This window comes from Micromonas pusilla (assembly GCF_000151265.4).
Source record: "Micromonas pusilla CCMP1545 genomic scaffold MICPUCscaffold_18, whole genome shotgun sequence".
In the NCBI taxonomy this organism is placed as follows: Eukaryota; Viridiplantae; Chlorophyta; class Mamiellophyceae; order Mamiellales; family Mamiellaceae; genus Micromonas; species Micromonas pusilla.
Genome location: NW_003315899.1, coordinates 26,361 through 52,303, shown reverse-complemented (window position 1 = coordinate 52,303; position 25,943 = coordinate 26,361). Strand labels below are relative to the sequence as shown.

The window sequence follows — 25,943 nt, the reverse complement described above, 5'->3', positions numbered from 1 at the left end:
CGGCGACAGATCGGTTCGTTCTGACGACGCGACGCGACGCTACGCGACGTCGTCGGAAGAACGTCGTCGTCGTCGCGCGTCGCGTCGGCGTCGGTCTAATAAGGAAACGTTAAGGTTTAAGGTTACTTAAAAACGAACGCGCGCGAGATCGACTGTCGTCGACGCTCGCCGGTCGATCGAAACGATCCATCGAAACGACGCGAGCGTCGTCGTCGAACGAGACGCTCGCTCAGAACATCTTCTTGATCGACCCCATCGCCTTCTTCGCAGCCTTCTTGGCCTCATCTGCGCCCTTCTGCGCAGCCTTCTTGGCCTCCTGCGCCTTATCCTGCGCCATCTCCATGGCGTCGTCCGCGTTGATTCCCTCCTTGACGTTGTCGTCCACGAGGATGATGCCCTCCTCCTTCTTCTTCCACACCGGCGGCGGCACCTTCTTGAGCGGGTTTTTCGTGAGGTCCACGCGCTTCAAGCTGGGGAGGTCGCTCCCGATGTCCATGTCCACCTGCTTGATGTCGTTGTTTTGGAAGTTCATCGTCTCGATCGACTCGAGGTACTTCAGGCCGTCGGGGAGCTCCTTGAGCTTGTTGTTCGTCATCACGAGCGTCTTAGGGCCATTCAATACAAAAAAAGTTCACCGGTCAGTTGAAAGGGGACGCGATCAAGTGTTGAAACCGATCGATGGGTGAAACACTTTTGTATAGAACGCACCTTGAGCTTCATCCCGCGCGCCAGCTCCTTGTTCGTAAACATCGACGGGAGCGAAGTGAAGTTGCAGCCGGAGACGTCGAGGCTCTCCAGCGATGTGCACTGCGCGAGCTCCTCCGGGAGGTCGCCGAGCGCGGGCAGGTTCCTCGCGCTGATCGTCTTGAGGTTCTTCCGCCCGCCGCACTTGATGAACACGAACTTCCAGTTCAAAAACTGCGTGCCGTCGATGTTGAGCGTCTCGAGGCTGGGAAATCGCGCGACGTCGATCTGTGGAGTTATTGAAAGGCGTCAGAAACGGAGTTGAAAGGTATCGTAGGCGGGGATTGAAACCGTGGCGTGGGCGGAAAGATGCGATGGGAAAAGTATAGTAAGTCTTTAATAAGGATCGGCGCGCGCCGCGCGAACGCGGTCGTATGGGGACCAGAGTGATAACCAAACGCACGTCGTTGAGCTTGCCGCAATCCGTGAGAATGAGCTCCTTGAGCTTAAACGTGTACACCCACTCCGGGAGCGGGCCGTCCGAGGAGCCGTCCTCCGCGAGCCCGACGTTGGACCCGGAGAGGTTGAGATGCGTCACCGCCTTGGCCTGCGACAGCTCGGGCGGGAGCGTGTGGAAGTCGTTGCCGGAGAGGTCGAGGTGCGTCATCGAGTTGAGCTCGCCGAGCTGCCACGGGCACTCCTTGAGGCCGCACCCGCTGAGATCGATCTGGAGGAGGATGATGATGATGATGAGGAGGAGGTGGGGAGGGAACGCGTGGTTAGTTAGCGTCGGATGGAGAACGCGCGCGCGCCGACGCGCGACGCCGACGCGCGGCGGTCAGTCGTCCGAAAGAATGAAAAAATCCAAAAGCTCAGTCGGGCGTCATCAGCGTCGGGACGACTCCGCGCGGGATCGACCGAATTCGCACCTTGAGGACGTTGCCCGCGACGCCGTTCTCGTCCCAGGTGATGCCCGGCCACGTGCTGAAGTCGTTCTGGATGCTCCATCGCTTCGCGAGCTCCGGGTACGCGCCGGGGAGCTGGCGGATGACGACTGAGGGTCGTTCCATACGAGCGATGTCGGGGTGGAGTTCAAAGGCGTCAGGTGGAGTTGAAAGGCGCCGAGGGCGGGGATTGAAAGCGAGGGGTGGGCGGAGAGAGACGCCGGGCAAAGTCCTTAAGGAATGGCGTTCACCACGCGGACGCGGTCGTATGGGAACCAGTGTGTAGAACGCACCCGAGTCGGCGACTTCCGAGGGCGCGGCTTGCTTGGGCGTGGAGATGCACGGACCCATCCTGTTGTCGTTGGAATCGAGTCTGTGGACGACGACGGCGGGAGAGAAGCGTCGGATCGCGCGCGGGGCGACGCGCCGCGGGCGGGGGAGCCGAAGACGACGACGACGACGGGACGACGCGCGCGCGGCGCGATCGATGATGGAAAAATAACAGAATGTGAATGGGAAAGCCTCGGAAGCTCTCGCGACGCGACGCGACGCGCGATCGAACGATCGCGCGCGTCGCGCGCGCCCGCGATCGCCGCGAGGGAGGGATCGACGCGCGTTCGAACGACAGGCGACGACGGGGACGGACGTACCGGCGCGTGCGTGCGTGTCTTCGCGAGTGCGACGCGGCGAGTGATCGGTCACGAACGACGACACGTTCCGACGCGTCTACTGTACTGTACAACAGAAAGACGCAGACGCGCGAATGTCAGACGAAACTGTCATTTTTAGGATTTTTATGCGTCCCTCTTCGTTCTCTCTCGGCGCCCGCCGCCGCCGAGCCGGGCTTCTCTGCGGAGCTCTAACGCCCTCGTCGTCTTCATGTACCCCGCTCGTTTCTCGCCGCGGAGGACCCTTCGAACATCCGCGTCGCTCGCGAGCGGCTTGCTCAGCGCCGTCTTCAGCGCTCGAAGCGCGGCGACGTCGCCGCCGACGCCGACGCCGGCGCGCGTCGTCCCGCCGCCGCCGCCGTCGTCGCCGTCGTCGTCGTCGTCGCTGTATTCCTCCATCTCCAACCGCCGCATCAGCCTCGCGCTCGCGTCGCCGCCGCCCTCCTCCTCCTCCTCGCCGCCCTGGACGCTCTCCAGCGCGGGCGGGCCGGGGGGCTCGTACGCTTTCGGCGCCGCGACGACCCAAGGCCCGCCGGCGAAATCATCATCGTCCCGCCCCCGCCCCCGCCGCGCGTCTCCTCCTCCTCCTCCTCCTCCCTCGCCCTCGCCCCAGCCCCGGGCCCCGCGGACGACGCGAACGATCTCCGCGGGCGCGCTGATCCAGTCGTGCTGAGGGTCGTTCCATACAAAGCATTGTCGGGGTGGAGTTGAAAGGCGTCAGTCGGAGTTGAAAGGCGTCGATGGCGGGGCGGGGATTGAAAGCGAGGGATGGGCGGAGAGATGCGCCGGCAAAAGTCCTTAAGGATCGGCGTTTACCACGCCGACGGGGTCGTATGGGGACCAGTGTATAGAACGCGCCTGACCCGTGAGCCGCATGTCGACCGCGCCGTACGTGGGGTCGAACGCGCGGTCAACCTTGCCCACCTCGGGGTCGACGTCGTCGTCCCCGGGCGCGAAGGACGCGAGCGGCGACGGCTGCGATCGGTGACGTGGAGAGTTTGGGAGTGATGCGATTGGTTAGTGGTTTGATGACGTGGACGGACGTTTCATTGATTGGACGAGAGCGACGGAGAGCTCGCCGGGAAATAAAGTCCTCAAGGAACGGCGTTCACATCGCGAACGGCGTCGTACGGGAACCAGTCTGCTTCGTCGCTCACCTCGCTCGCGCGGCCGGCGCGGCGGCGCGGCGCCCTCGTCGTCGACCGACCGACACCGCGGGACGACGCGGACGCCCCAACCCAGTGACCCCACCCGCGCGGCGGGGTCACCGCGACCGCGATCGCGGTCTCGCGCCCGCGCGCGTCGACCAGCGGCACGCGGAGAAGCGTCTCGTCCTCTCCGTCCGCGTCGACGGCGCCGAAAGTCAGGGCCGTTCTATACAAGCGAATGTTGGGGTGGAGTTCAAAGGCGTCAGTTGGAGTTGAAAGGCGCCGAGGGCGGGGATTGAAAGCGAGGGGTGGGCGGAGAGATGCGCCGGGAAAAGTCCTTAAGGATCGGCGTTCACCACGCGAACGCGGTCGTATGGGAACCAGTGTATAGAACGCACCTCAAAGTCGTCCCGCGCGCCTTCGCCAACGCGGCGCGCATCGCTCGCGCGTCGAAGCCCCTCCCCGCCGCCGCCGCCGCGATCCGTCCCGGCCCGATCCCCGTCCCGCGAAGCGCGAATGAGAGCATCGCCTCCGCGCACGGGTTCGCGTGCGCGCGGACGTCCACGAGCGAGGGGAACGAAGCCGCGGAGAGAAGGGGGGCGAACGCGCGCGCGTCGCGAATGTCGTTCCCGGCGACGTCCAAGAGACGCAACGCGGGGAAGGTGCCACGTGTCGACGTGGCACTCCCCGCCGCCGCCGCGCGTCTGGGATCGCTCCACGTGGCACCTTCGTCTTCGGTATCGCGCCACGTGGCACCCCCTTCCCCGTCGTCGTGTTCGTCCTCGTCCGGGTGTCGCTCGACGACGCCCGGGCGCGACAGCTTATTCCGCGCGAGCGACAGCGTCTCGAGTCGAGGAAGCGTCGCCAACGCGCGCGGATGAAACGTCCTCGACGTCAGCCGCGGCGTCTGCGCGCTCAGGTCCAGGTGCTTCAGATTCGGAAACGGAATCTGAAGCGACGCGATCGGCCGTGATTCGTCCACGTCATCAAACGACGCCACGTCATCAAACGCCTCCTCGTCCTCGCAGTCGTCGTACGCGCGACGGCGTCCGCGCGTCGCGTTCTTCGCGTCCGCCGTCGCGCCGCCGAAGAGCCCGTCCCGCGGCACCTTCGAGATCGGGGTGGAGTTGAAAGGCGTCAGAAGCGGAGTTGAAAGGTGTCGAGGTGTGTCGGGATTGAAACCCAGGGACCCTGGGCGGAGCGATGCGGCGGGAGATAATAAAGTCCTTAAGGATCGGCGTTCACCACGCCGACGCGGTCGTATGGGGACCAGTGTAAACATGATAGAACGCGCCTTCGAGATCGCGTTCCCGCTCAGGTTCAAGCTTCTCAACGTCGCGATCGTCGAGAGCGGCTCGAAGCACCTACAGTCCAAGCGGTTGAACGACACGTCCAGGACGCGAAGCGACGCGAACGGCGGAATATGAACCGTCGAATACGACGTCGGCGTCGGCAACGACGCGACGGCGACGGCGTTGCACGGCGCGACGAGATGCGTCAGCGCCGACAACCCGGCCAACGCGCCGAGGTCGGCGAGGTGGTTATCGCTCACGTCCAGGACCCGCAGCACCTCCGGTAACGCTCCGTCGTCGTCGGTTTCGACGGACGCGACGTCGACGTCGCGGAAGCCCTTCCCGCGAAGCGTCGCGTGGACGCAGTCGCGGAGGGAGGAGGAGGAGGAGGCGGCGCGCGCGCCGCACGCGCGAGCGACGGCGGCGGAGTCGAGAACTTTCGCGCGGGGCATCGACGTCATTCGCATCGACGCGCGCGGCGTCGTCAGAGGGAGTCCGAACCCGGCCGCGTGAGGGTCCCACGACGAGGGCCCGACGGCGGCGTCCTCTTCCTCTTCCTCTTCCTCTTCCGAATCCTCCTCCTCGTGCGCGACGTCCAGAAGGATGGACTCCAACGCCGGGGGGATCGTTCGTTCCGCGTCGAAGCTTCGGTCCACCGCGTCGTGACTGGTTCCCATACGACCGCGTTCGCGTGGTGAACGCCGTTCCTTAAGGACTTCGTCGTCGTCGTCGTCGTCGTCGTCGTCGTCGTCGTCGCCTCGCGTCGTCGTCGTCGTCGTCGTCGTCGCCGCCGCCGCGGAAACCGCGACATCGCGCCGCGCGTCTCCTCCCGTCTTCGCCTCGCGACGCGCGTCGTCGCGATGCGCGCCTCCGTCCTCGGATCCCAAGCTGTCGACCGGGGACCCCCTTCCGTCGTCGTCGTCGTCGTCGTCGTTCGCGTCCTCCGCGCGACCGCCGCGCGCGTCGTTCGCGCGCGTCGCCGTCGCGGCCGCGGCCGCGACCTCCGCGTCCGCGTCCGCGCCGCGCATCGCGACGACGGACGAACCGACGACCGACGCGCGCGGGGGACACTACGACGACGCGAGAGCATTCGTTCATCTCGTTATGGAGCTGACCGTCGGCGCGTCCTGTCGCGAGCAGAGAGACGACGCGTATCGCGGTCGGTCAGCGAACGATCGAGCGTTTTCTCGCCGTTTCGATTCAAAGGAGGTCATCAGGTACAACTTAGTCTATTCACAGAGGGTGCGCTCAGATCGACTCCACCGCGCCCTCGTCCTCCGCCGCGAAGCTCTCCTCCGCGTCCACGAACACGTCCTCCTCCTCCTCCTCCTCCCGCGCGTCGTACAACGCCCCCGCGCTGACGACGTTGTTCGCGATCTCGAGCGGATGAATCGTCGTCGTCGCCTCCGCGTCCGCGGCGGAACCGAGCGCTCCCGAAGGTCCGCCGTGCGCCCCGCCCGTGATGCCCTCCGTCAGCAGTCGCGTCCTTCCGCCGTTCGCGATCGCGCCGATCTCCCGCAGCACCCTCGCGTACTCCTCGCGCAGCTCGCGCGCGCTCGCGTCGATGAGCTCCGTGCTCCCGCGTTCCAGGACTGTGAGGGCCGTTCCGTCGTTCGAAGCGACGAAAGCACGTCGGGGCGGAGTCGAAAGGCGTCAGAAGCGGAGTTGAAAGGCGTCGAGGCGCGTGCGTCGGGAATGAAGAAACCGAGGCACGCGCGGAGAGGAACGTCGACCGGGAGAGAAAGTCCTTAAGGAATGAAGTTCACAACGCGAACGGGGTCGTATGGGGACCAGTGTGGAAATAGAACGCGCCCGTGCCGTCGACGTTGCGAAGGATCACCGGCGCCGAGCTCGGGTCCGCGTCGAAGTCGTCGACGATCTCGATCTCCACCACCTCCTCTCTGAGGGTCGAGGGTGGGTCCACGCGAAGCGACGTCGAGGTAGATGGAGTTCAAAGGCGTCAGGGGTGGAGTTGAAAGGCGTCGCGGTGTGTGCGTCGGAATTGAAACCGAGGGGTGGTGGGCGGAGAGATGCGCCGGGAAGTAAAGTCCTCAAGGAACGGCGCGCGCCGCGCCGACGCGGTCGTATGGGAACCAGTGTGATACTAGAACGCGCCTTAAGCTCCCCGGGACGGTCACGACGCGGTTGTTCCCGGCTTGCCACCGGACGTCGGCGGCGTCGTGCTCGTTCAGAACGACGTACTTGTACTCGACGGGCTCGTCCGCGTTGAAGAACGGCGCGTCGCATCGCCACACGTGCCCTGATTAGGCGCGGCGACGGGGCGGAGTTAGTAGTCGAAAGGCGTCGTAGGGTGGGGGATCGAAAGCGAGGGACCCTGGGCGAAGAGATGCGACGGGAAAAGTCCTTAAGGATCGGCGTGCATCGCGCGAACGCGGTCGTATGGGGATCAGTCAGCCTTCGCACCTTCCGTCCACTCCATGCGCGCGCCCTTCGCGACGTCCCAGTCGCACCACGTGCCCACGGCGACGACGCGCTGCCCCGGGACCGTCGTCGCGTTGCACGACAGCGTCACCGGGACCGCGTGGACGTGATCGTCGTCGAATGATGCTAGCGTTTCGTCGAACGAGCCGGCGATGGAGAGGTCCACGCGGTTGGGGTCCACGTCGCGGAACCGACGGAACGTCGTCGTCCCGGACGCCGATGATCTGGACATTTTTCGTCTGAAGTCTTCGTACCCGATCGACGCGGCGTCGCGCGTGCGAAGGACGATGTCCTCGAGCGACTGCGAGCGAGGATAGTGGGTATATTAATGTCAAGGGGTTCTTCGGGAGGGTCGGAAGCGTCGGGGGTGCGGCGCGGAATTCGTCGGATTCGACTCCCGGTGATGAGTTACCTACTTACCTGGATGTAATCTTCCAGGTCCCACACTTGCAGGTCGTGCGTCGCCTTGAGTTCGCGCGTCGCGGAAACGCGCTCGCGCGCCTCCTCCACGAGCGCGACGCGCGCCACCTCGAGCTCGTCGCGCGCGTATCGCTCGTCCTCCTCCGCGCGTTTGAGCTTCGCGCGCGCGTCGTCGAGCTCAGCGCGCAGCGACGCGACGAGCCGCGCGCCAGCAGCCTCGACGTCGTCGTCGTCGTCGTCGTTCAGGTCCGTTCTATACAAGCGAACGTCGGGGTGGAGTTGAAAGGCGTCAGGTGGAGTTGAAAGGCGTCGAGGTGTGTCGGGATTGAAACCGAGGGGTGGTCGGAGAGAGACGCCGGCAAAAGTCCTTAAGGATCGGCGTTCACCACGCGAACGCGGTCGTATGGGGACCAGTGTATAGAACGCACCTCATTTTCGTCGCGAGGCGGAGCGCGGCGTCCTCCGACGGCCCCACGGGGTTCGTCTCCTCCGCGATCCTCGCCATGGCGCCGAGGGCGTAGACGTCGACGCCGTCGCGCGACGTGAACGCGAGCGCGCCGGTTCTGGAGTCAACATCCGCGAAGCGATACAGCAGGTCGCCGCTCGCGGTCTCCTCCACGGACGCGGTCGGACGATGATCATTATTCGTAATGATCGTCGTCGTCTCTTCGTTCTCCGAGGATGCGGCGACGAGCGCCCTGCCGCGGAGCGTGCGAGACGCGCGCGCGGCGTGGCGTTTGCGAGCGGGGGCGGCGCCGAGGGGGCGGAGGACGGGCGCGCGTGCGGCGTGCATCGTGAGAGTGGGCACTCCAGTCTCTCTCAACGGACGGGCAGGGACCACGATATTTTGTCGCTCGCGCGTTTTTTGACGGCTCACACAAAACGGCTCGTTGTTATTTTTATATAAATTCGCTCGAGGCGCGCCGCGTCGCCTCTCTCTCCCGTCGTCGCTCACAGGTCCATGGGAAACTTCTCTTTCCGTCGTCGCACGCTCTGCCGCGTCGGCGTCTCCGCGGGAGCGGCGCCGGCCGCGGAACGACGCGGCGGCGGCGAGGGAGACCGCGCGGCGGATTTGGATTTGGATTTCGTCGCGGCGGCGGCGGCGGCGGGCTTTTTTTTGGATCTCCCCGCCGCCGCCGGCTTCTTCTTCGCCCTCGTCGTCGTCGTCGTCGTTCTCTCGACCTCGTCGCCGATCGCTCGGCCGCCGCGCGTCCTTCCCTTCGCGCCGATCGCGCGGGCGAGCACCGCGGTCGCGGCCGCGCCGCCGAACGCGCCGACCGTCTAGGGTCGTTCCATACGAAGCGATGACGTCGGGGCGGAGTTGAAAGGCGTCAGAAGCGGAGTTGAAAGGCGTCGAGGTGTGTCGGGATTGAACTCGAGGGACCCTGAGCGGAGAGATGCGCCGCCGGGAAGAAACAAAAGTCTTTAGGGATCGGCGTTCACCACGCCAACGCGGTCGTATGGGAACCAGTGTGACATACGTATATGGCGCACTGCCGAAGCGATTCGCGCGAGAGGACGTCGCCGGCGACGGCGTGCGTGGCGAACACCACCGCGGGGTTCATAAACCTTCGAGAGGAAGGACACGCGGCGACGGGGGATTGGTGAGCGAGTGTCGGACACGACGTGGGAACGATCCAATAGAAACGCGCCACGTGAATGAGGAGAACCGATGGACCGATGGAACGCACCCGCAGCTGTACGCGCAACGCTCGTACACGAGACACGCGCAGTAAAACGCAGCGCCGAGCGCCGGCGCGAGCGCCGTCGGCGCGAGCGGCAGCGCCACCGCGGCGAAGAGAAAGTTCGCGAACGCGACGACGCCCTCGGACAGCGCGCCGTTAAACGCACCACCCGCGGCCGTTACCCCGCGCGTGATCGCCGCGTGCCCCGGCAAGGGAAACGCGCGCATCGCGCTCGCGTACGCGAAGAGACCGGCGGTCTGCCCGACGACGGTCGCGGCGACGCCGATCGCCATCGCGCCGAACGCGACGTCGCCGATGAGCCAGAAGAGGACGTACACCGTCGGGTTGTTCACCGCGCCGGCGCTCTTCTTGACGTAGAAGGGCGAGAAGAAGAAGCACAGGTGAAGGAACAGCAGCGTCAGCGTGAGCGTCTGCGCGTCCACGCCCGCGGTCATCGCGGCCGGGAGGAATCGTCGCGTCGCCGCCGCCTCCACGCCGAGCGTGTTCATGAAGAACGACATGAACGCGGACGACGCCGCCTCGGCGAGGAACGCTTTCGTCTTCGTGGAGCCGCCCATCGCGAGCGCGGCCATGATGGGAGAGGGTGGGGGGGGGGGGAGGGAGGGGGAGGAAGGGCGCGGGCGCCGCGCGCCGACGTGTGGCGTCGGAGATCTCGGAGAAGGAAGAACGATGCCGTTCAACGGTCAAACCAGCCGATAAAAAACCGATCGACAAAATGCATGACGAGTTGCGCAAAGTGAAAATCGTATGACGCCCAGTCAGCCGCGTATCATATCGGCCAAATTGTCGCCAATATCCCCCGTGCCGCCCGAGTTCCAGATAATTAATTTGCGATTTTTTTATTCCAAATTCGTATGAGCGTCTGTCAGACGCGCCCCTCACGTCCGCGCTTCCCCATGCGCCGCCGCGGCTTGGATTGACCTGAAACTTTGCACAGCAGTCATTTGCGATTTTAGACAACAGATACGTGCATTTGCACGGCGGGAAAAAGACGGGAAGACAGTTTTCGGACCCCTAGCTAGGGAACTCGCAAGTCGTCATCTCGTACATAGCGCAACTCGTCCATAAACAATTTGCGGTGAATCTTCACGGGAACGCTTCGACGATGAACTTCGCCCTCCAGTCTTCGCTGAACGCTTTCGACGTGCCGTCGTCTTGAGATTTCCCCTCAAAGTAGTACGTCGTACTACCGGTCAACAGCACCACTCCCGAGATTGTGCACGACGATTTCATCCACCCGTCGGCGTTATTATAGTGTGCGTGCGCGTGCGTCTGGCACACGATGAGGGAACCGGCGCTGGAGCGTAACTGGACCGTGATCGTTCGCTCATCGTGCGGAGACTCGAAAGTGAACATCGCGGACACCCTATAATGGCCCGTGGTCGGAGGGATGATGTTCATCTTGTCGGCGTCCGTCGTGAACCCTCCGCTCATGGTGTGATGATTCCACGCCAGATTCTGCGTGGGTGAAGCGATCGGTCAGTTGAACGTCTTACCGGTCAAACGTTGAAAGGGAAGCGCGGGTGAAGAGTGACGACGGGAAAAGTCCTTAAGGAACGGCGTTCACATCGCGAACGGGGTCGTATGGGAAGCAGTCTCACCGTGCCCGTGCTGAGGAGGAGTGCGTGACCGCCTGAACACTGCCCCGTGACACCCCCCCCCACAGCCTTGGCGCAAACGAGTCCGGAACCGAACGCGTAGGGCTTCCCGCTCTGCGCCACCTTCCCGCTGACCGTGACATCCCCGGTGACGGCGAGGCCGGTCGAGCTCGCCTCGCACACGGTCGTGCTCCCGACGACGTGCTTGATCCCTGAGTCCGACTTCACGTTGAACTTCGGAACGTACCCTAAACCGGTGTCCGCGACGTGATCGATGGTGTTCGACTTCGTCTCGATCACCGCGCGCGCGGAGGGGGCGGTGGCGAGCGCGCACAGCGCGAGCGCGAACGCGAGCGGCGCGACGAGCGATGGAAGACGCGTCATCGTCCACCGCCGCGCGCGCGCAGAAGCAGAAGATGATGATCCGTAATCTTCGTCCGCCACGATGGAACGTGCGCGTCCCGCGCGATGTGATATGTCGGACGGACGGCTCGTGGCACGACGTCCGCGGAGTCGTATCGCGACGACACCTCGCGTCCGCGGAGTCGTATCTCGACGCGGCGGCGGCCGCGGCGGCGGCGGGTCGAATCGCGGCCTCGAGGGGCGAACGAAGCGTCGCGACGCGCGCGCGAGTGGTAGACGGGGACCGGGCAAAACATGTGAAACGAGATCAGCGAGCAACCCAAGGTTGGCGAGAAAAAGCGACCAGGCCGGGGGTCGCTGAAAAAACTCGCGAGGCAGCCCTACAACGCGAGGCATCCCTACAACTTCCGTAACAATTTACTTCCGTACAACGTTATGAAACCCGCTCATTCGCGGCTTAAAGGGCGTACCTTCGAAGGAAGTACGAAAGTACGAAAGTACTTCCGTACCACGTAGTACAGTAGGGCCTACGTACGATGATGGATGCGTTTGGTCAAAAATTAATTATTCGATCACGCCGCCACGCCCTCCGCCGCTTTCACCGGCGCCCTCAATTCCGGATCGATCGCGATCACGATCGGCGTGCACCGCGCGCACAGCTCCGGGTGCCGCTCGTCGCTCCCCGCGTCCGTCGTGTACTCCCAACACCGCGCGCACTTGGTCCCCGTCGCGCGCCGCACGCCGACGACGACCCGCCCGGATCCCTCCGCGCCGCCTCTGATGACCTCCGCGGCGCCCGCCGTCGATCGATCGCTCTCCAGAGCGGTCACGTCGAGCTCGGTGACGGCGCCGACGCCGTCGCCGCCGCACGCGTTCGAAATCTCCGCCTCGTCGGCCACGACGGTCATCTCGGAGACGAGCGTGACGCGTTTCAGGTCGTCCGTCGCAGCGGCGAGGCGCTCGGCGAACGACGCGTCAGACGCGTACACCGCCGCGGACGCCTTGGGGTCGAGGGTCCATACGAGCGATGATATCGGGGTGGAGTTGAAAGGCGTCAGGTGAAGTTGAAAGGCAACGCGGGCGGGGATCGAAAGCGAGGGACCCTGGGCGGAGAGACACGCCGGGAAAAGTCCTTAAGGATCGGCGTTCACCACGCCGACGCGGTCGTATGGGGACCGGTGTGATACTAGAACGCGCCTCGAGCGACGCGCCGATGATCTTTTCCCCGCGCGCGATCTCCAGCGCGCGGTTCACCTCGCCGCGGACCGCGAGAATGGAGTTCCAGAACGCGTAGTCCGCGTCGGACATCCCGCCGTTGTGGCTCCCGTCGTGCCACTCCGCGGGCGGCGTCTTCCACCCGGCGAGAAACACGGACTGTCGAGGGTTAAGGGTGGGGTCCGCGCGAGGCGAAACGCGGGGTGGAGTTGAAAGGCGTCAGTTAGAGTTGAAAGGCGTCGAGGGCGGGGGTTGAAACCGAGGGACCCTGGGCGGAGAAAGACGCCGAGCAAAGTCCTTAAGAAACGGCGTTCACCACGCGGACGGGGTCGTATGGGGACCAGTGTGAGATAGAAGAAAACGCGCCTTCTCCGGCGTGTCGTAGGGCAGCTCGCGGTACGCCTCCTCCGCCATGTGCGGCGTCAGCGGCGCGACGCACGCGAGGAGGCTCTCGACGACGTGCGCGACGACGGTCTGGCACGCGCGGCGCTCGGGGGAGTTTGGGCTCTCGATGTACAGCCGGTCCTTGCTGACGTCCAGGTACACGTTGCTGAGGAACGTCGTGAACGACTGAAGGGCCGTTCCATACAAAGCGATGTCGGGGTGGAGTTCATAGGCGTCAGAAGCGGAGTTGAAAGGCGTCGAGGTGTGTCGGGATTGAAAGCGAGGGACCCTGGGCGGAGAGACACGCCGGCAAAAGTCCTTAAGGATCGGCGTTCACCACGCCAACGCGGCCGTATGGGGACCAGTGTGGTAACAGAACGCGCCTGAAGCGTCGCCGTCGCGCCCGAGTAGGCGAAATTCTGGTAGTGTCGCTCCATCTCGTTCACCATCGCCGCGGTGCGCCGAAGCGCGTAGCGCTCAAAGGCCGGGAGGTCTTCGTACTTTACGCCGTCTTTCTCCGGCGCGAAGTCGCCGATGTTGCCCATGAGAAACCGCAGCGTGCCTCGGAGCTTGCGGTACGCGTCCGAGGTTTGCTTCAACACGTTCATTCCGATGAGCACGTCCGAGGTGTAATCCGTGCTCGCGACCCACAGCCGCAGGGTATCGGCGCCGAACGCCGGGTCTTGCTTCTGGTTCTTCCCGCCCTCGATGACGAGCCGCGGGTCGATCACGTTCCCGAGCGACTTGGACATCTTGTACCCTTTCTCGTCCAGCACGAACCCGTGCGTGAGGATCGTCTTGTAAGGCGCCTGTCCCGCGGCGGCGACGCCCGTGAGCAGGCTGCTCTGGAACCACCCGCGGTGCTGGTCGCTCCCCTCGAGGTACATGTCCGCGGGATAGTTCAGCCCGCGCGCTTTGCACACGCCCGCCCACGAGCTCCCGCTGTCGAACCACACGTCCATCGTGTCCGTGCCGCGGACGAGAGAGTCCGCGCGGTCTTTGTACTCCTCCGGGAGGAGGTCGACGAGGTCCATCTCCCACCACGCGTCCGTGCCCTTCTCCCGGACAATCTCCGTGACGTGTTTAATCGTGCGCTCGTCCATGAGCGGCTCCCTCGTCTCGACGTCGTAGAAGCACGGGATCGGGACGCCCCACGAGCGCTGCCGCGAGATGCACCAGTCGTTCCGGCCGCTCACCATCGGCCGCATGCGCTTCGCGCCAGACGCGGGGATGAACTCGATGCCGTCGAGCGCCTTCAGCGCTTCGTCCCGAAACCCCTCCACTGAGGCGAACCACTGCTCCGTGGCACGGAAGATGGTCGGCTTCTTCGTCCGCCAGTCGTACGGGTACTTGTGTCCGTACGCCTCGGTCATGATGAGCGCGCCGACGTCGCGAAGCTTCTCGACGCACGCGGCGTTCCCGGCGTCGAGCACCGCGAGGCCGTTCAAATCATCGCCGGCGTCCTCCGTGAATTTCCCCGCGTCGTCCACGGGGGATATCAGCGGCAGACCGTGCTTGAGGCCGGTGATGTAATCCTCCTGGCCGTGCCCCGGCGCGGTGTGCACGAGCCCCGTGCCGCTCTCGGTGGTGATGTACTCTCCGCCGATCACGACGGGGTTAAACGCGCGATCTGGGTGAAGCGATCGGTCAGTCGAACGTCTTACCGGTCAAACGTTAAAAGGGAAGCGCGGGTGAAGAGTGACGACCGGAAAAGTCCTTAAGGAACGACGCGCACCACGCGAACGGGGTCGTATGGGAAGCAGTCTCACCTCCATCTGCGGGGTAAAACGGGTGCGCGTACGTTAAACCCTCGAGTTGCGCGCCCGCGACGTCGGCGACGGCGGCGAGCGTCAGGCCCCACCGCGACGCGACGTCGGAGACGAGGTCGGTCGCGACGATGAGCGTCTTGCCGACCATCGCGGCGGCGTCGCTCGAGGGGGCGTCTTCTTTCGTCGCGGCGACGCCGGTGACTTCGCAGAGGGAATACGAGAGCTTGTCGTTGACGGCGACCGCCGCGTTCGCGGGCATCGTCCACGGCGTCGTCGTCCACACCGCGAGGCTCGCGTTCTTCAGCTTCTCTCTGTGCTCCGCCGGGAAATTCGCGGCTTCGTCGTCTGCGTTGATCGGAAACGCGACGTACACGGACGTGGACACGTGCCCCTCGGGGTACTCCAGCTCCGCCTGGGTGGAGTTGAAAGGCGTCAGTTGAAGTTGAAAGGCGTCGATGGCGGGGATTGAAAGCGAGGGACCCTGGGCGGAGAGAGACGACGGCAAAAGTCCTTAAGGATCGGCGTTCACCACGCCAACGCCGTCGTATGGGAACCAGTCTCACCTCCGCGAGCGCCGTCATCGACGACGGCGACCAGTGCACGGGCTTCTTCCCTCGGTACACGTGGCCGTTTAAGAACATCTGTCCGAACACCTCCATCTGCGCGCCCTCGTACTCGGGGAGGAGCGTGAGGTACGGGTCTTCCCAGTCCGCCCAGACGCCGTAGCGCTTGAACTGTTGAGGGTCGTTCCGTACGAGCGATGATTTCGGGGTGGAGTTGAAAGGCGTCAGAAGCGGAGTTGAAAGGCGTCGAGGGCGGGGATTGAAAGCGAGGTGTGGGCGGAGAGAATCGATGGGAACAAAAGTCCTTGAGAAACGGCGTTCACCACGCGAACGCGGTCGTATGGGGACCAGTGTGGTAACAGAACGCGCCTGTTCGCGCTGCGCGTCGACGGTTTTCAGAGCGAAATTTCGCGCTTTTTTACGCAGCTTGATCGGCGTCAGCTCCGCGCGCTTCTCCTTGTCCATGCTCTGCAGCACTTTCAGCTCGATCGGGAGGCCGTGGCAGTCCCACCCGGGGACGAACCGGACGCGTTTCCCTTTCAGAGCCTCGTACCGGCACACGAAGTCTTTCAGAATTTTGTTGAGCGCGTGTCCGATGTGTAAATCTGTCGTCGCGACGCGGGGGAAGAAGACACGTGTCAGCAACGCGGACATGCGATTGGTGGATGCCATTCCCACGCGTCAAAACGTACGCGGGGTCACTCGCGCGCGATAAAACGAACGCCTTAAGGAACGGCGTCCCACCACGCGAACGGGGTCGCACGGGAAGCAGTCAGTCTCAGTCTCATCGATTCAATTCGCGTACCTCCGTTTGCGTAGGGCGGCCCGTCGTGCAGCGTGAACGTCTCCCCGTTCGCGCCCTCTCTGCTCGCGATCTGCTCGTACACGCCGTTCTCCGCCCACCACGACTGTATCGCGGGCTCCTTCGTGACGCTGTTCGCGCGCATCTCGAATGACGTCTGCGGGAGAAGCACGGTCTTGCTGTAGACGGAGTCCTCCTTCTTCTTCCGATCTTTTTTGTTGCCCTTCTTCGCGCTCGCGTCGGCGCCCCCCGCGGCGCCCGCGGCGAGGACGGCGAGGCGGCGCGGCGCGCACGAGGACGACGCGCCGGACGGGACGCACGTGGACGCGGGGATGAGCCCGGCGCGGCGGACCGTGAACGACGACGACGGGGCGGCGCGGGCGGGGAACGACGACGACGACGCGTCGCGCGGCGACGCGGCGGCGAGGACGACGCCGCGCGGGGTTCCGGCGGATCCTGCTCCCCGAGGAGCGTCGAATCCGCCGAGACGACGCGAGGACGTCGTCGTCGTCGCGAGCGCGCGTCGCGTGAGCGAGGGCGCGGTCGCGCCGCCGCGACGCGCGAGCAGGCTCGGTGACGCGATCGTGCGACCGCAGGCCGCCATCATCGACGTTACGAGGAACGACGCGTCGTCTGTCCTCGCGCAGGGAGGGCAGTGACGAACGATGCGACGCACGCCGGCTTTATCCAAGTCGCGATGACGTCGCTGCGCTGCGGCGCCGCGCGGACACTTCTGGATTGAAAGGCATTTTTGATCGCGGCATACGACATGTAGTACGGTCGATGCTTATTTTTCATCGACCGTTTGAAATCGGAATCGAACCTAGAAAATGCCGTCTCTCCAGGCTCTCTATTTTTGTCGAACAGCTGAGGGAATAATATCTGCGTCCCTTCGCGCGCGTCGCTTCCATTCCCGGGCTGCCGCGCGCGATCTCTCGTCGCTCCCCGTCGGTCGTCATGTCCGTCGTCGCCTCCGCGGTCGCGGCCTCGCCGCGCTTGGGCGCGCCGCGCTCGCGCGCGTCGTCGTCGTCGTCGTCGTCGTCCCGATCGTCCTCGTCGATTCCGTCGTCGCCGGCATTCAACATCGCGCGGCGGCGGCGAAGCGAAAGCGGCGTCGGCGTCGGCGCCGCGCGCGCCTCCTCCTCCTCCGACGCGTCGCCGCCGCCCGTCGTCTCCCCCGAGTTCGAGTGCCCGCGTCTCACGTCCGCGTTCGCGCTCGAGCCCAGGCCGTCGCCGTTCAGCGAGGGATCGGAGAAGTACTCGAACGGCATGGGGCAGCGCTTCGTCGAGGGTGCGTTCTATCTCACACTGGTCCCCATACGACCGCGTTGGCGTGGTGAACGCCGATCCTTAACGACTTTTCCCGTCGTCTCTCTGCGCCCATCCCTCGGTTTCAAGCCCCGTCCTCGGCGCCTTTCAACTCCACCTGACGCCTTTCAACTCCACCCCGACAGACGACGACTGCGTCCTCCTGAACGCGCTCGCGAACGAGCCGATCGACCTGGGAGCGGCGGATCAGGTCAACGATCACCACGATCACGACGCGCCGAAGAACGCGACCGCGTGGTCGGGGCGGTGGGCGACGCGCGCGGGGCCGCGGGAGACCATCTACTTCGATCCCTCCGAGGTCAAAGGCGCGTTCTGTCATCTCGCGCCGGTCCCCGTGCGACCGCGTCGGCGCGGTGAACGCCGATCCTTAAGGACTTTATCTTCCCGGCGGCGCATCTCTCCGCCCAGGGTCCCTCGCGTTCAATCCCGACACACCTCGACGCCTTTCAACTCCACCCCTGACGCCTTTCAACTCCACCCCGACGTCGCTTCGAACGATGGAACGACCCAAAGCCGCGATCGTGACGTGCGGCGGGCTGTGCCCCGGTCTGAACGACGTCGTTCGGCAGCTCGTGTTCACGCTCGAGGAGTACGGCGTGGAGGACATCAAGGGCGTTCGGTACGGGTTCCGAGGGTTCACGGAGCAGAAGGGCGAGCTCGAGCGGCCGATGAAGGCGCGTTCTATCTCACACTGGTTCCCATACGACCCCGTCGGCGCGGTGAACGCCGATCCTTGAGGACTTTACTTCCCGGCGTCTCTCTCCGCCCATCACCCCTCGCTTTCAATCCCGACACACCTCGACGCCTTTCAACTCCGCCATCTGACGCCTTTCAACTCCACCCCGACGTTCGCTTCGCTCGCGTGGACCCTCGACCCTAAGCTCACGAGTCGGATGGTCGAGACGATCCACCTCGACGGCGGGAGCATCCTCGGGAGCTCGCGCGGCGGGTCCGTGACGTCCGAGATCGTCGACGGCATCGCGGAGATGGGCCTGGACTTTCTGTTCGTCATCGGCGGCAACGGCAGCCACGCCGGCGCGCTCGCGATCGATAACCTGTGCAAAGAACGCGGCGTGTGTTGCGCCGTGATGGGCGTGCCCAAGGCGCGTTCATATGATTCACACCGGTTCCCATACGACCGCGTTCGCGTTGTGAACGCCGATCCTTGAGGACTTTACTACTTCCCGTCGCATCTCACCTCTCACCAAGGGTCCCACGGTTTCATTCAATCCCGACGCACACACCTCGACGCCCGCCTTCGCCTTTCAACTCCACCCTTGACGCCTTTCAACGACTCCGCCCCGACGTACACTCGTCACCCTCAGACGATCGACAACGACATCCTCCTCCTCGACCGAACGTTCGGGTTCAACACCGCGGTGGACGAGGCGATCAAGGCGATCCGCTCCGCCGCGATCGAAGCGCGATCCGCGATGAACTGCATCGGTCTCGTGCGTCTCATGGGTCGATCGAGCGGCTTCATCGCGATGAACGCGAGCCTGGCGTCGGGCGAGGTTGACGTGTGCCTCATCCCGGAGATTAACACGCCGCTGGAGGGACCCGGCGGCGTCCTCGCGCACATCAGGCGCGTGCTGAACAGGAAACAGCACTGCGTCGTCGTCGTCGCGGAGGGCGCGGGGCAGGACATACTGGGGAAGATTGGCGAGACGGACGCGAGCGGGAATCCGGTGCTGCAGAACTTTGCGAAATTTCTTCAAAACGAAATCAACGCGGACATGAAGGCGGATCTCAGCGTGGACGTCAAGTACATCGACCCGACGTACATGGTCCGCGCGTGTCCCACGAACGCGTCGGACGCGATATACTGTTCCATCTTGGGGCAAAACGCGGTCCACGCCGCGTTCGCGGGGTACAGCGGCGCGACCGTGGGGTTGTGTAACGGGCACTACGTCTATCTCCCGATTCCTCCGGTGATCAAGTCGGGTGCGTTCGTTTTATTCCTCGCAAACGCGAACGCGCCTTCGCGTCGTTTTTCACCCGTCCCGTCCCGTCCCTCCTCGGTTTCGATGCGCGTAATACGTATTCGATCGCGTCGTCGGTCCCTTTCGACTGACCGCTGAAACCCCGCGCTCTTCGTCCCCACCCCGTTTCACGACCCGCAGCGCGCGAGGTGGACCCGGACGGGAGGATGTGGGAGCGCCTCAAGCTGGCGATCAATCAGCCAGTTTTCTCGGGCGAGGGCGCCACCGAGGGGGACGGCGCGAAGAAGGCGAGCAAGGCGAGGTGACCGACCGAATGACCGACCGACTGACCCCCCCGCGCATCTCGGTGGTGGTCGCGTGAACGCGTCGCGTGCTAACTAGACGACTGAAGGTCGGAAGCGCGTCGAGACGGCGTGAACGTTTTACGTGATTGATTTGATTTCTTTCGTATGAAAAATGTTGATATGAATGTAAGTCAAATGGCACACGCCCACCCGCGGCGCGCGCTGCGTGCAATATATCAATATGCCGCGGCGGTCGTGTGAGAAGGTAATAAAACAAACAAGAAGCAATCGAAAATAATGTCGTAATGCGTGCACGTATTGACTGTTGGTACACCGCGCGCGCGCTCGCGTCAGCCGCCGCTTTCGCGGCTGACGCCCCCTTTGAGCCGCGGCGCTCTCGCGTGATGATGATGAGACGGACGGAGACGCGAGGGACGCTGGAAGAGAGAGACGCCATCCATCGCGCCTTATTCAGCCTCTCCCTTTAGCCTCTCACATACCTCCTTTCCCGGACTCGTCCCCGAGGACGCCTTCGATCATCCCGAGGTGTTGGAACGAGCTCGCGCGCGGGATGTCCAGGGATTGGCTCCCTCTGCCGCCGACGAACGGCGCCAGAGAAACGCCCGGGTGGTGACCGTTTCCGTTTCCGTTTCCGTTTAAGGATAATAGGTTTCCGTTTTGGTTTGGGTACCACCCCTTCGCGTTCACCGCGTTCATCAGAGGCTGCGAGGCTGATCCGTTCGCAGCCGTCGCGCCGTCGGCGCCAACAGCCGCCGAAACCGGCGCCGCGCCGAATCGGAAATCCGGTCCGCCGCCGCCGCCGGCGCTGAACCGCAACCCGCCGCGCAATTCGGGCGACCGCGTCGGCGGGACGTCCATAGAGAAACGCCTGCGTTGCGTGCGTTGCTGCCGCTGCAACATCGCCGCGTTCGCGAGCGGATCCACGCCGTTGGGTACGCCGTTGGAAAGTAACGCGAGCGACGCGCCGTCGTTCGCCGCATTGGCCGCCGTCGCGCCTCCGGGCCCCCGCCAGTACGCGTCGGGTCGCGGCGGCTGCTGATGCTGCTGCTGCTGCTGCGACGACGACGACGACGACGACTGCTGCTGCTGCTGCTGCTGCTGCTGCATCATCGCGTACGCCTGCTGCTGCTGCGACTGGGCACCCCACGGCGCGCCGCCGCCGCCCGAATCGTGCATCTTGCTCGACGGATGATTCGGTCCGCCGTTCTCGCCGAACCCGAGCTTGGACATGTTCCCGTTGAGCGCGTCAACGGACGTCCGCCGCGGGTACTTCGCGTGCAGCTCGTGCGCCGGCGGCGAGTGCTGCGCGTTATGCACCATGTTAGGATTCAGGGGGGTCCCGTTCGAGGGAGTCGCGTAAGGAGGGAGGTACCCGGCGCCGCCGAGCAACGCGGCGGCGGCGGCGTTGACGGCGGCGGCGAACGCGTCCGACGACTGCGCCGCCGCCGCCGCCGCCGCGCCCGCGCCCGCGCCGTGCCCGCCGTCGTGACTCTGCCGCGGCGTCCGCGCGTTGGACCCCGGACAAGTCTGGGGAGGACTCTCGTATCCGCCGTGCCCGCCGCTCATGCCGTCCATCGAGTTCCTGGGCCCCGCGAGTCCGCCGCCTGCGTGGGTGAATCGATCGGTCAGTCGAACGTCTTACCGGTCAAACGTTGAAAGGGAAGCGCGGGTGAAAAGTGACGACGGGAAAAGTCCTTAAGGAACGGCGTGCACCACGCGAACGGGGTCGTATGGGAAGCAGTCTCACCGCCGTCCGCCGCCCCCCGCTGACTCGTGAGCGGGTTCCCGAACGCGTCCGTCGCCGGCCGCAGCTGCGACGAGTGATGCGCGAAGAAGCACGCGCGGCGACCGCACGCGGAACCGTCCTTGCACAGCTGCGTGCGGTACCGGCTCGGGTGCAGCCAGCACTCGAACACGCCGTGCGAAAACTCGCACGCGTCCGATCTCGGGCAGCTCCCCTTGCGGAACTCCGGGCACGCCGCGCCGCAGTAGTTGAATCGTCGCGGGTCGCGTCTTCGAGCCTTTTCCCCCGGGTGCGTGAACGGGCACTCGGTCCAGTCGTGCGCGCGCGTCCGGCTGCATCGTCGGACTTTAAACTCGTACATCCGGAAGTCGTCTGACATTTTCGTCCTCTCGTCCGGCTCGTTGCCGTTCGCGCCGCCGGACGGACCCGCTGATGACGTGGCGCCAACGTGGCGCGCCCCCAGACCGCCCGCGCCCGTCGCGGACGGACTCGACGAATTATTCGTCGGGTTCGGGTTCGCGCTCGGGTGGGCGGGCATCATCTGAGGATGATACCCGCCTCCCGCGTGTTGTTGAAGTCCTCCGAAGCCCCAACCCGGCTGCTCCTCCCTCGCGCCGTCCACGAACCAGCACTGCTCGCTTCCGCCGCTGTTATCGCTCCCGGAGTCTCGCCCGCTCGAGTCTCGGCGCCGCCCGCCGCCGCCGGTTCGATCCCCGCCGCCGCCGCCGCCGTCGCCCCGCGGCGACGTCGAGCCCGAGTCGCTGCTGCCGCTCGCGCCCGACGAACTCTCCCGCCTCGACTTTGTCGCGAGGTTAGTAGCGGCGTTCCCACCCGTGTAACTAACGCCATATTCGGGCGCGTTACTACCACCGTTAACAACACTAATACCACCGGAAGAAGGAGGCAACACGTCCACGGGCGCGCGTCCTCTCGCGTCCAACGCGCCCGAGTCGGCGCCGAAACGCATCAAAAGCGCGATGGCGTCCGCCGCGAGGCTCGACCCGCCGCTCGCCGCGCAGTGCATCCCGGTGCACCGCTCGTCGTCGTCCGACCGCGCGTTGACGTCCGCGCCCGCGGCGAGGAGGTAGGACAGGACGTCGAGAGATCCGTGCGCGGCGGCGACCATCAGCGGCGTGCGGCGTTTGCGTCGAAGCGCGCCGGTCGCGTTATTCGCGTTATTATTATTCGCTTCGCCCGGACCGTTCGTCGGCGTCTCGGGCGCGAACCAGTCGCCGCGCAGGTCGATCGGGACGCCCTCGCGCTCGAGGAGCCAGCGCGTCGTCGCGAGGTCGTTGCTCGCGGCGGCGGCGAGTATCGGCGACGTCGAGAGCGACATGATCCTTCCTTCTTCCCTCCGCGAGGGCGCGCGCGGCCGGCGGGCGTGTGAATTTCGTTCAAACCGACTTTGAGTCAATCAAATCAAATTGATCGATCCTCGTCACGGGGGCTGGCTGGAGTTGGAAATATCCGAACAGTCTGCGGCGGGGAGGGGCGCGGGGAGAGCGAGGAGGGCGTCAGAGGGCGTCTCCGGGGGGTTCGGGGAGGGGGCGATCGCGGGCCGCGCGCCGCGCGGGCGCGCGGGCGCGCGATCGCGCCGGGGCGGTCCGATTTCGCGCTCGCGCGCGCATAAAAAAGCCCGGCGGACGGACGGTGACAGGTGGGATGACAGCCTGTCGCTTCGATGGATAGTGCAGACGCGGCGACGAAGGATGCGGCGCCGCGCGGCGAAACGCGCGCTCGAAAACGACGCCTCCGTTTGACGCGCGATGCGCGCGAAGCGCCTCGCCGAGGACGCGCGGACGTCGGAAGCGGCCGTAGGGCGCGCGCGCCGGGCGGAGACGCGCGGACGGAAAAAGTGAACGCCGCGCGACGGGTCTCGCCCGCCGACGCGACGCCGCATCGCGACGCCGCATCGCGACGGGCGCTCGACGCGCGATGCGACCCAAACCGCGAGGAGACGCTCGTCGTACCTGTGCGGTATCCTCGTATCGCGTCGCGCGCGCCCCGGGACGCGCGCGTCGTCGACGTCGCGGCGTTCCCCGGGCGAGACCCCGCGCGGAATTAGATTCCGGCGGGAACGGTTGAACTCCGCGCCCTCGGACCGCCGCCTCGTTCGATGTCGCCCCGGCGTACGCTCGCGCGCGCCTCGCCCGCGTCGCCCCGCGCCGCTCCGGGCGCGCGGGAAGCGCGATGAGACCGTATGCGACGCGCGGCGCGGGAGCGACGAACCCCGACGTGCTCGCGCGCGGCGTCTCGCGCGGCTGCGTGTGCGCGCGGCGGTGCCGCGGTCGTTGCTGTTCGCCTCTGTCATACCGCAGATATTTTGATTTGTCTCCGACGGGGTATCTTTCCAAATCTTGGCGCTGGGGCTGGCGATCGCTGCGAACGATCTCAAAACGTGCGCGCGCCCGCGCCAATCCTGTCGTCGACGATTGTGATCGCATACGAGTGTATCGATACCGCGCGCGTAAGTTACGTATCATGTCGACACGAGTGTATCGATACCGCGCGCGTAAGTTACGTATCATGTCGACACCGCCTCGATCGGCCACCGCGGACGCGACGGTCGGTTTCGACCGCGGACGACGACGTCTCTGATCGGAGCGACGTCGGTCGGCGTTCATCGCGTTCATCGCGGTCGGCGCGGTCGCGGAAAGCCATTCAAGCATCTGATGATTCGGCTCTCGAGGGAAAACGTAATGCCAAACGCTCCGCGCGGGCGAGAGACGCGCGCGCGCCCCGCCGCGGCGAAGAACCGCCGAGGTCGGTCGTCTTCTCGCGCGCGCGCGCGCCCGTCGACGACGAACGATGGCCGCTCGCGCGACGAGCGTCGCGCCGGCGGCGTCCGGTCTCGCCGCGCCTCGTCGACGCGTCGTCGTCTCGCGTCGCACGCCTCCGCCTCGCCCTCGTCCGCGTCCCGTCGTCGTCGCCGCCGCGGCGACGGAGGAAGTCCCGCTCGGGACGCAGATCGAGACCGCGCTCCTCGGCGCGTTCCCTCCAGGGTGCGTCCTCCGACTCGGTCGTCGCGATGACGCGCCCGCGCGCCGTGCCGCGGTCGCCGCCGCCGCGCGCGCTCGTCCCGACGCGCCACCGAAACCCTCGCCAGATGGAAGATCCCTCACCCTCCTCCTCTCTCCGTCCGTCCGTCCACCACGCGCATCAGGACCGTCGACCGCGTGCGCGACTCCCTGCGATTCACCCTCGCGGACGGCGTCCACGAGGTGAACCACCCGGGATTAGGGCTGCAGCAGGCGTCGTCGTACATCGCGGGGCTGACGCCGAGGCCGTACTGGGACGTCCGAGGCGGCGATTTCCCGTGGCTCGTCGAGCTGGAGAAAAACTTTGAGACGATTCGCGACGAGCTGCGCGAGGGACTCGCGAACCCGGACCTGGAGAGGTTAGGCAACGCGATATGGGTCGCGGCCGCGAGGGATGACGCGGAAGGGTACGGCCCGGACTGGCGCACGCTCGTGCTGCAGGACCGGTGCGAGTGGGAGCCCACGAACGTGGGGCTGTTTCCGAAGACGACGGCGCTCGTGAAAGGTGCGACTGGTTCCCATACGACGGCGTTGGCGTGGTGAACGCCGTTCCTTAAGGACTTCGCCCGGCGTCTCTCGAGATCGCGGAGATCGCCGAGGAGATCGATCGTCGCCCGTCGCTCGTTTCCGAATGAATACTCACCACACGATACGCCACGTCATCGAATCTGATCTCACAAACTGACCAATCGAATCGAATTGAATTGAATTGAATTGAATCGAATCGCAGCCGCGAACGCGCCGAGCGTCGAGGTGTTCTTCGCGAAGCAAGCGCCCAAGACTGGGATCAAGCCGCACACGGACTTCACCAACTTCATAATGACCGCGCACCTGGGTCTGGACTGCCCGCCGCCGCCGCTGTCGTGGATGAAAGTCGGCGAGGAGACGAAGCACTGGGAGGACGGCGTCGGCATGGCCGCGGACACGAGCTTTATCCACTCGACGTACAACGACTCGGAGGACCGAGACAGGCGCGTTCTATCTCACACTGGTTCCCATACGACCGCGTTGGCGTGGTGAACGCCGCTCCTTAAGGACTTTTCCCGGCGTCTCTCTCCGCCCAGGGTCCCCCGCTTTCAATCCCCGCCCTCGACGCCTTTCAACTCCATCTGACGCCTATGAACTCCACCCCGACTTCACTTTGTATGGAACGGCCCACAGGTTCGTGCTCATCGTTCGGTTCTGGCACCCGGAGCTGACGGCGCACGAGCGCGACGGCGTGCGGTTTCTGTTCGACGCGTTCGAGGACTTGTCCCCCGCGGGGTTGGCCGCGGCGGCGGGGAAAGCGAGGGCGCGCGTCGCATCGCGCGAGAGTGCGGATGAACACGGCAGGAGCGGCTCGGGGGCGGACGAGGCGGACGCGGCGGCGGCGTTTAAGAGCGCGGTGTCCGCGAAAGTGAGCGCACCCCAGAGCGGCGAGGAGGAGGAGGAGAACGGAACGCGAGGAGGAGGAGGGCGGAGGAAGAAGGGCCGGAAGAAGAAAGCGAAGGGCGGCGGCGGGAAAGGGCTCGGGCTCCTCGCGAAAGGGATGAAGTGAAACGCCTATCGCGCGGAAATAAATACCTCCCCTTTATTACCTCGCCTCG

The 25,943-nt window shown here is 65.2% G+C and overlaps 13 protein-coding genes across 13 annotated transcripts; 5 read left to right on the top strand and 8 right to left on the bottom strand.

The window, feature by feature from the left end:
* Nucleotides 1–103: 103 nt before the first annotated feature.
* MICPUCDRAFT_49275 (uncharacterized protein) lies at nt 104–2,002 on the bottom strand. The gene is made up of 5 exons (XM_003064601.1): nt 1,922–2,002; nt 1,614–1,738; nt 1,148–1,411; nt 709–972; nt 104–604 (listed from the first exon to the last, which is right to left on the bottom strand). The coding sequence occupies exons 1-5, from the start codon at nt 1,977–1,979 to the stop codon at nt 230–232; spliced, it is 1,086 nt and encodes a 361-aa protein (XP_003064647.1). The 5' UTR covers nt 1,980–2,002; the 3' UTR covers nt 104–229.
* Nucleotides 2,003–2,391: 389 nt separating this feature from the next.
* MICPUCDRAFT_67722 (uncharacterized protein) lies at nt 2,392–3,202 on the top strand (the record flags this gene model as incomplete). Its single annotated transcript, XM_003064722.1, has 2 exons — nt 2,392–2,965; nt 3,155–3,202. The coding sequence occupies one exon, from the start codon at nt 2,392–2,394 to the stop codon at nt 2,953–2,955; it is 564 nt and encodes a 187-aa protein (XP_003064768.1). The 3' UTR covers nt 2,956–2,965; nt 3,155–3,202.
* Nucleotides 3,203–3,796: 594 nt separating this feature from the next.
* Nucleotides 3,797–5,764, bottom strand: MICPUCDRAFT_54559 (uncharacterized protein; the record flags this gene model as incomplete). The annotated part of the gene is made up of 1 exon (XM_003064600.1): nt 3,797–5,764. The coding sequence occupies one exon, from the start codon at nt 5,762–5,764 to the stop codon at nt 3,797–3,799; it is 1,968 nt and encodes a 655-aa protein (XP_003064646.1).
* Nucleotides 5,765–5,840: 76 nt separating this feature from the next.
* Nucleotides 5,841–6,488, top strand: MICPUCDRAFT_54558 (uncharacterized protein; the record flags this gene model as incomplete). Its single annotated transcript, XM_003064721.1, has 1 exon — nt 5,841–6,488. The coding sequence occupies one exon, from the start codon at nt 5,841–5,843 to the stop codon at nt 6,486–6,488; it is 648 nt and encodes a 215-aa protein (XP_003064767.1).
* Nucleotides 6,489–7,143: 655 nt separating this feature from the next.
* MICPUCDRAFT_54557 (uncharacterized protein) lies at nt 7,144–7,410 on the bottom strand (the record flags this gene model as incomplete). The annotated part of the gene is made up of 1 exon (XM_003064599.1): nt 7,144–7,410. The coding sequence occupies one exon, from the start codon at nt 7,408–7,410 to the stop codon at nt 7,144–7,146; it is 267 nt and encodes an 88-aa protein (XP_003064645.1).
* Nucleotides 7,411–7,586: 176 nt separating this feature from the next.
* MICPUCDRAFT_54556 (uncharacterized protein) lies at nt 7,587–8,391 on the bottom strand (the record flags this gene model as incomplete). Its single annotated transcript, XM_003064598.1, has 2 exons — nt 7,587–7,851; nt 8,027–8,391. 2 exons carry the CDS (start codon nt 8,389–8,391, stop codon nt 7,587–7,589), a joined length of 630 nt encoding a protein of 209 aa, XP_003064644.1.
* Nucleotides 8,392–8,480: 89 nt separating this feature from the next.
* On the top strand, nt 8,481–8,883 carry MICPUCDRAFT_67721 (uncharacterized protein; the record flags this gene model as incomplete). Its single annotated transcript, XM_003064720.1, has 1 exon — nt 8,481–8,883. Exon 1 carries the CDS (start codon nt 8,560–8,562, stop codon nt 8,881–8,883), a length of 324 nt encoding a protein of 107 aa, XP_003064766.1. The 5' UTR covers nt 8,481–8,559.
* Nucleotides 8,884–9,037: 154 nt separating this feature from the next.
* Nucleotides 9,038–9,876, bottom strand: MICPUCDRAFT_43583 (uncharacterized protein; the record flags this gene model as incomplete). The annotated part of the gene is made up of 2 exons (XM_003064597.1): nt 9,038–9,167; nt 9,290–9,876. The coding sequence occupies 2 exons, from the start codon at nt 9,874–9,876 to the stop codon at nt 9,038–9,040; spliced, it is 717 nt and encodes a 238-aa protein (XP_003064643.1).
* A 514-nt stretch (nt 9,877–10,390) lies between these two features.
* On the bottom strand, nt 10,391–11,286 carry MICPUCDRAFT_43582 (uncharacterized protein; the record flags this gene model as incomplete). The annotated part of the gene is made up of 2 exons (XM_003064596.1): nt 10,391–10,762; nt 10,906–11,286. 2 exons carry the CDS (start codon nt 11,284–11,286, stop codon nt 10,391–10,393), a joined length of 753 nt encoding a protein of 250 aa, XP_003064642.1.
* Nucleotides 11,287–11,799: 513 nt separating this feature from the next.
* On the bottom strand, nt 11,800–16,143 carry MICPUCDRAFT_46060 (uncharacterized protein; the record flags this gene model as incomplete). The annotated part of the gene is made up of 8 exons (XM_003064595.1): nt 11,800–12,266; nt 12,463–12,639; nt 12,916–13,050; nt 13,239–14,461; nt 14,634–15,045; nt 15,197–15,367; nt 15,557–15,801; nt 16,002–16,143. 8 exons carry the CDS (start codon nt 16,141–16,143, stop codon nt 11,838–11,840), a joined length of 2,934 nt encoding a protein of 977 aa, XP_003064641.1. The 3' UTR covers nt 11,800–11,837.
* Nucleotides 16,144–17,559: 1,416 nt separating this feature from the next.
* Nucleotides 17,560–19,575, top strand: MICPUCDRAFT_23815 (uncharacterized protein; the record flags this gene model as incomplete). Its single annotated transcript, XM_003064719.1, has 5 exons — nt 17,560–17,641; nt 17,841–18,021; nt 18,217–18,421; nt 18,653–19,271; nt 19,451–19,575. Coding segments are annotated over 5 exons (1,212 nt in total), but the record flags the coding sequence as incomplete, so codon positions are not given.
* Nucleotides 19,576–20,900: 1,325 nt separating this feature from the next.
* MICPUCDRAFT_67715 (uncharacterized protein) lies at nt 20,901–23,575 on the bottom strand. The gene is made up of 4 exons (XM_003064594.1): nt 23,290–23,575; nt 21,323–22,795; nt 21,014–21,179; nt 20,901–20,946 (listed from the first exon to the last, which is right to left on the bottom strand). The coding sequence occupies exons 2-4, from the start codon at nt 22,653–22,655 to the stop codon at nt 20,904–20,906; spliced, it is 1,542 nt and encodes a 513-aa protein (XP_003064640.1). The 5' UTR covers nt 22,656–22,795; nt 23,290–23,575; the 3' UTR covers nt 20,901–20,903.
* A 1,171-nt stretch (nt 23,576–24,746) lies between these two features.
* Nucleotides 24,747–25,937, top strand: MICPUCDRAFT_67713 (uncharacterized protein). The gene is made up of 2 exons (XM_003064718.1): nt 24,747–25,328; nt 25,519–25,937. The coding sequence occupies exons 1-2, from the start codon at nt 25,177–25,179 to the stop codon at nt 25,892–25,894; spliced, it is 528 nt and encodes a 175-aa protein (XP_003064764.1). The 5' UTR covers nt 24,747–25,176; the 3' UTR covers nt 25,895–25,937.
* Nucleotides 25,938–25,943: the final 6 nt, after the last annotated feature.